Source organism: Leptonychotes weddellii, chromosome 15 (genome assembly GCF_054177405.1).
Source record: "Leptonychotes weddellii isolate Sample4059 chromosome 15, ASM5417740v2, whole genome shotgun sequence".
Lineage (NCBI taxonomy): Eukaryota > Metazoa > Chordata > Mammalia > Carnivora > Phocidae > Leptonychotes > Leptonychotes weddellii.
Window position 1 is genome coordinate 19,370,756 of NC_138383.1, and position 6,971 is coordinate 19,377,726.

At 52.8% G+C, this 6,971-nt stretch overlaps 1 protein-coding gene and 1 long non-coding RNA gene across 2 annotated transcripts in view; both read right to left on the bottom strand.

The window, feature by feature from the left end:
- Window positions 1–814: 814 nt before the first annotated feature.
- LOC115937857 (uncharacterized) lies at window positions 815–2,369 on the bottom strand. The gene is made up of 3 exons (XR_004073078.2): window positions 1,906–2,369; window positions 1,663–1,720; window positions 815–1,519 (listed from the first exon to the last, which is right to left on the bottom strand). It is a non-coding gene; the product is annotated as an uncharacterized LOC115937857 (long non-coding RNA).
- Window positions 2,370–4,973: 2,604 nt separating this feature from the next.
- Window positions 4,974–6,971, bottom strand: part of PSMD3 (proteasome 26S subunit, non-ATPase 3) — a 12,241-nt gene continuing 10,243 nt past the window's right edge. The window contains exons 7-9 of the mRNA XM_081805966.1: window positions 6,589–6,789; window positions 5,643–5,693; window positions 4,974–5,436 (exon numbers count right to left, since the gene is read on the bottom strand). Coding sequence (XP_081662092.1) covers window positions 5,359–5,436; window positions 5,643–5,693; window positions 6,589–6,789 — 330 coding nt within the window. The 3' untranslated portion in view covers window positions 4,974–5,358. The remainder of the gene's footprint in view (window positions 5,437–5,642; window positions 5,694–6,588; window positions 6,790–6,971) is intronic.

The window sequence follows — 6,971 nt, forward strand, 5'->3', positions numbered from 1 at the left end:
GAGAGGGAAGTGCCTTGCCCAGGGTCACGGCTAGCAGACTCAGAGTTACCGCCTGGGCCTTCGCCTCAGGCTTGAGGGTTTCCTACAGGCCATGGGCCTGCCTAGCGGGCCGGCCGACCACACCCAAGGCTGTCACTTTCTGTCCCAATTTACCTCAGCGCGAGCCAAGGAACAGACGCCTTCTGATGAGTCGGTGTGTCCGCCTGGGTGAGGCCATCTCTGGGGCGGGGTTGCCCCCTGGTGGTCACAGCTGGCAGGGACTTCACCTGCTGATCTGTCCACCTCCCACCTCTGGTCCCCAGTCCACTGGGAGGCTGGGGCCCCTCACTCCACCCCACGCAGGTTGGCCACCATGCACGGACTGAGGCCAGCTCTGTGAGTGGCTCCGCAAGAGCAGAGGGGTGGGTTTAGAGCTGTGGAGGGCAGGAGATTCACTTTCGCAGCCATGTCCCTTCACCCTCCCTCAAAGAACCTCCAGGGACTCAGCTGGTCCCAGACGCTGTGCTGAGCACTCTCCATTCATTATCGGATTTAGGCCTTTCCATAAGTCTATGAGGAACGTACTAGAACCATTTCCCCTTTTACAGAAGATGAATCTGACCTCAAAGAGGTTGAGTAACTTGCCCAAGTAGCAGAACCAAGGTCTGCCCTGTGCCGTAGTCTTAAATTCTTTTTTTTAAAAAATTATTTTTTGGTGGGGGAGGGACAGAGGAAGAGGGAGAGAGAGTCCCAAGCAGACTCCCCGGGAGCATGGAGCCGATGTCGGACCTGATTCCACCACCCTGAGAGCAGGGCTGGAGCCAAAATCAAGAGTTGGACGCTCAACCGAGTTATCCACCCAGGTGCCCCTTAACCATCGAATCTCTTTTTTTTTTTTTTTTTTAAGATTTTATTTATTTTTATTTGAGAGAGAGAGAATGAGAGAGAGGGAGTACATGAGATGGGGGAGGGCCAGAGGGAGAAGCAGACTCCCTGCCGAGCAGGGAGCCCGATGCGGGACTCGATCCAGGGACTCCAGGATCATGACCTGAGCCGAAGGCAGTCGCTTAACCAACTGAGCCACCCAGGCGCCCAACCATCGAATCTCTTAACCAATGTTTGGCCTTCCTCACCCACGGCCAGAGTGGGTGACCCAGACTCTTATCTTCACCTACAGTTCAAGTGTGTAGGATGTTTGTTAATTCTAACGAGGGTGGCCAGAATGGCGAGAGGACTCAGGATCACAACTTGAAGGAAACGGGCTGTCTTGACTGGGGAAGCGAGGGAGCGGGTTGTTGCCTGCTCTCAGGGGCTGGAAGTGGGACAGGGAATGCAAGCCACAGCCAGCGAGTTTTCAGCTCAACGGAAGGAACGAGCTTTTCCAGCGGTCAGAAGTGTTAGAAGATGGAGCGAGCTGCTTCCGTCCCGGGAAGTGTCCTGGCCTCCACTCCGTGGGGGAGAGAATCCAAGTGTTGGCTAGCAGTTATCGGACACCTCTCATATGTCAGGCATCTTCCATCACACTTTTCGTCATGTCATCCTACAAACCGAGTGGAGGGATGCGGATTACTCCCGTTAGAAACAGCGAAGGGTCTTGCCCCAGATCACAGAAGGCGTCGGTGGCCCAGCCAGGCGGGATGTGCAGTCAGGCTTCCCCAACCTGCGCCGTCCCCATTACACTACCTTCCTGTTCAGGTAGCTGTTCTTCTTGGAGGATGATGGCTCGATCCAGACGTCAGCCCTACCCATGGGACGATAAAGAGAGGCAGGGCTTGTTACTGGCCCTGTCGAACAGGCTGAGCTAGACCAGAACGATCTTCTGGCAAAGGGCCTGGGTCCGGAGACCTCTGGCTGTCATTCTGCCTTCCAGCTTGCTAAAGGCTTTCCCAGGTGTTTCTCAATGGCTAGAACTGGTCAGCGACTTACCCTCACGCTTCCTGTTTTCATCTGGCACTGGACTTGGAGCAGCTTTCCAAGGGCTCTGGGGTGACTCATTTGTTGCAGACTCAGCCTGTGAGCCAAGATATGGACACCTCGAGTCAAGCATGGGTTTTACATTTTTAAGTGGTTGGGGGAAAAAAATCAAAAGGGTATTTCCTAACATGTAATCATCATATGAAACTCAAACCCCAGTGTTCTTAAATAATTTGTTTACATATTGTTTATAGCCGCTTTCAAGAAGGGCAGAACTGAAATGAATAGTTGTGACAGACCACATGGCTCACGAGCCTAAAAAATGTGCAATCTGGCCCTTTGAGAAAAGTTTGCACACCACATACACAGTCCCTGCATAGCAGGGGACACACACAGCTGTCCTCTGGGGCACTGACCGTCAGAGCAAATCGACGCGCACCAGTCAGGAAAGGGCTAAATAAATCGTGGTCCATTCATACCGCATACGCCTCCCCCACCCCCGCCCCAAGCCCTCAAGGAATAAAAAACCGTGAGGAAAGGAATTTGCTTTATTCATGCTGTTTCGAAGCGCCTAAGACAGTGCTGGGCATGGTATCAACACGACTAGATCTCAAAACCAAGACTGAGTGAACAGAGCAAGTTACGTTCATGTGATACATCATTTAAAAGATTTAAAAACGCAAAACACTACTATATTTTGCATAACATAAGGTATAAAAACATAAACTAGAAGGCTACCCACTGAATTCATTGGAATGCCTGCCTCTAGGGAAGGTTGGGAAGGGCCTGGGAAAGGAACAAGATGGGCTTCCAACTGATCTGTGATGGTTTTCCTCGGTTGAGAAAACTTGAAATGATAACCAAATGTCACCATTTATTAAACTTGCGTGGAAATACATGGGTATTTGTTATGATATTCTTCATGCTTCTCTGTAGTTCTCTAACTAAAAAACAAAACAAACAAAAAACCTAGAAAGTGAACACAGTGAACTCTCTAAGCATAAAAAGGACACTAAGCTTCTCCAGGAAGAGAAAACCAAGCCAATGGGTATGAATTACAAGAAACTTCCAGACGGCGAGCAGACAGAAAAACAGTCCATAGACTCAAGGTGGGTGAGAACCAGGAAATCATGGCAAATGACCCCGGCTCTCTGGACCAGGGTGACACACTCTCCAATCTGTTACCAACCAGGAGAGGGTCTGAGGCACTTTGGGCCAGGTGCTAACTTTAAGATTTATAACCTGGGGGCATCTGGGTGCCTTAGTCGGTAGAGCGTGTGACACTTGATCTTGGGGTTGTAGGTTCATGCCCTACGTTGGGTGCAGGGATTACTTAAAAATGAAGTATTATTGGGCGCCTGGGTGGCTCAGTCGGTTAAGCGGCTGCCTTCAGCTCAGGTCATGATCCCAGGGTCCTGGGATCGAGCCCCGCATCGGGCTCCTTGCTCAGCGGAGAGCCTGCTTCTCCCTCTCCCTTTGCCTGCCTGCCGCTCCCCCTGCTTGTGCTCTCTCTCTCTCTGTCAAATAAATAAAATCTTAAAAAAAAAAAAAATGAAGTATTTTTTTTTTTTAGAGAGACCGCGTGCACTCAAGCGATCACATGGGGGGGGGCAGAGAGAGAATCTTCAGCGGGCTCCACGACCAGTGCAGAGCCCCACGCAGGGCTCGATCTCACAACCCTGAGATCATGACCCCAGCCGAAATCAAGAATCAGATGCTTAACCAACTGAGCCACCCAGGTGCCCCCAAAATAGTCTTTTTTTTTTTTTTTTTTTAAAGTTTCATTACACTGGGTGCCTGGGTGGCTCATTTGGTTAAGCGACTGCCTTCAGCTCAGGTCATGATCCCGGAGTCCCAGGATCGAGTCCCACATCAGGCTCCTGGCTCAGCGGGGAGTCTGCTTCTCCTTCTGACCCTCTCCCCTCTCATGCTTTCTCTCTCTCAAATAAATAAAATCTTTAAAAAAAAAAAAAGTTTCATTACCCTAAGAGGTGGCAGTAGCTTTTTAAATGAAGTGGGCGATGCCAGATCACTGTGACCAAGGCTGGCATGTGATCAGGAACCAAACCAAGGCCTGTCTAAAACACGCCTTCAGTGGAAATTAGGGATACTGGGGGATGAAAAGCTTCAGCTGGTGATGAACGGAGCGTACCCTTCCTAACAAACAAGACTTCATCGGACCCAGTGTGCCAGGCACTGGGCAAAGCCCCGGGAGGACACAAATGCCTCATGCTAAGAACCTACGAGTCAGGAAGATAAGACTTTCACACGACCTCCTAAGAGTATCTGATCTCAAGCGAGTGTTCCGGAAGCCAGGGGGATCCATCACACTGCAAGGCAGGAAGCCTGGAGTAGGAATCCATGGGGTGGAGAGCCAGAGCACGGCTGGAAAGGGAACAGTTAAGCAGAGGCGGAAACCCACAAGGCTGTGTTCAGGTAACAGCACTTGGAGGGAGCGGAGAACATGTATGGCAGCGTCCCAGGGGCTGCCGGGGGACACAGCAATAATTCAGTGACCCGAGATGGGAAGCTGCACTGTTAGGAGCCAGAGACTTCGGGACCTAAGCAGACACCCCCCCGCCCCCACAGCTGGAGTAAGTGGGCGGGGCCACAGGGAGCCCCCTGCTGCCTGACCCAGGTCTGCTCTCCCTGGGGAGCTTGTCTCCCATTCGGTGAGGGCCAGCTGGGCAAAGCCAGGCTCTCCCCCTCCGGCCGCAGACCTGTCAGAGCCCCTTCTCTCCTCCGCAAACCTCACCTGGCCTTTCCTTTGACCCTCCAGAGCTCTAGATTTCTAACTTTAGAGCCAGGGCACGGAGTCTAACCCTTTATTGGACAGGTGTGGGGAAGGAGCCTGAGAGGTTTAGCGACTTGCCCAACACTGGCCAGCCAGTTAAGAGAGGAGAGAGGCCCTTCTCGTGCTAGATCAGCATCCCTTCACCCTGCCCTTGGCTTCATCCTCATCCACTGTCACCCTGGGTGATCACACTGGGCTGGTCCTCCCAAGACCAGGAAAGAAAAATCTGGCCCTGTCAGTACTGCAGGTGTGAGAGCGAAGTACAGTCATTAAACGATGCACAAAGAACTTTGGAGAACTTTTTATTGTTTAAAAATCATAATTGAAGCTTCAAAAAACATACAACCCAACACGTGCCCCAATTCCAGTCCCCAACTCCCTGGAGAGCACGGGGCTATTCCCTCCCATCCTGCTGCCCACACCACTAGCCAGGACCCTGCCCTGGGGAGGCCGCCTGCCCACCCTCCTGCCCACCGTGCGCTATGTCACTGGCTGGGGAGGGGTCCTGGGGTGAGGTGGGGGTGGCTGGCTCCCTGCGCCCCTCACCCCCTGCACATACGCAGTCTGTGAGGCATGTAGAGGAAAGGGGCCAGTTCCCTGGGCAGGGGACCCCAAGGGGGAAAGATAATGAGCCAGTCCCCACTCACCCCACCCCTCCCCAGCCCCCCAGCTCAAGGAAAGCTGTCATCATCATCTTCTGCCATCTCCTTGGCAAACTCCAAGTCTTGCTGTTCTCGCTCACGCCGTTCCTGGGGCAAGAGGTGGGGTGAGGGCTGGGCTGCTGGGGACCAGTGGGGCTCTCTCACACAGTGCTTCACCCAGCCCACCCCACCCCAAGGTCAGGGACTGCCAAAGCTTCAGAGCTGCTCCGAGCCCTTCCAGAAACCGCCTCCCTCTTCCCTCTCTGTAGGGAAGTCTGACCTTTCAGTCTTCTCTAAAGTAGAAGGCACCTTACCTCTGCAGACTCCAAGTCCTTGTTGTACGATTTGGGAGGAAACCTCATGGCCTAAAGCACAGCAGAGAGAGGAACAAGATGAAGAGAAGGCACGCACTTAACTTACGTTTACTGTGCTCCTTCTGTGTACCGGGCACCACGACATGAATAAGGTTATTCGCTCTCCAGTGGAGTCTAGTGGGGAGCTAGGCATGCAAGCGAATTACTACTACACCACGTGCTAAATGCTAAAGGAGAGAATCAGGTGACCCCGGAGGTGTAAGCGACTAATGCTCCTGAATGGGCAGGAAGGGGGATTGGCAGTGAGAAGGGACAGGAGGAAAGGAACAGACTGGCGTGCGAATGGAGGAAAGGCAGTCCAGGCAGAGGTTTCAATGTGTGAAAAGGCCTGGCCTTCCCTGCTTCCCTGAGCACAGCATTTACCTGATTTTAAGCAAGGCAACAACATCCCTAGTTTCTCGGGGCAAGAAGAGACCAGGAAAAATTTGACACATGGTACCAGCCCCCAAGTCAGTGCCTGCCACAGGATAAGGGCTTAACAGCCTCTGTGGAACTAGACACCCACCCTGCCTTCCCACAGTTCAGACTTCACTAAGTGCCTTGAGACACTGATTGCATTTAATGTCATCAAGCCCGAAGCACACAGGGCAGGTCCTCTCACTCTCACCATCAGCTTCACAGATGGAGAAACAGTCTCAGAGAAGGCGAATGACTCAAATTTGGAAGCGAATCTGGAGCCCTGCACTCTGAATCCGTCTGGTCCCCTGGAAACCAGGCCCTTAGAAGCAGTCGAAGGTCTTCCAGGCCCACATGCCGAGTCCTTTGCTCCCTCTGGGCCCCCTGCCCTGCCATTCAGCGACTTTACAGAGAAGGGCCGGGAACTAGGCTCATCTCTGATGAATCCTTGCTTGCTGCCAAACCCCCCTCTGCAGCCCCAGCTTCTCACCTTGACGGACATGTTGTGGATATCGAGGCAGAAGGAGATCCGCTGGTGGAAGGCCAGCTGGGGCTCACGGGTAGAATAGATATCAATCATCTCCTTGGACTGGACGTAGCCCTTCTCGTGGTTGATGCTGGCCTCAATGACGCCATCCCGGATGGCCTGCAGGTCCCCAAGGGGACGCAAGGTCACCAGAGAGCCCTTCTTCTAAATCTCAGAACATCCTGTTCCTTTCCTCCTTATACTCTCACACGCTCACTTGAGTACACATTCTCTCTGGAAACTTCTTGGCTTCACTCTAAGACTGGCACTCCCTGAAAAGACCATGCCACCCCCTCCTTCACCAATCTCCTCTCATTCCCGTCCCCTGAAATGCGGCAGGAGCGCGG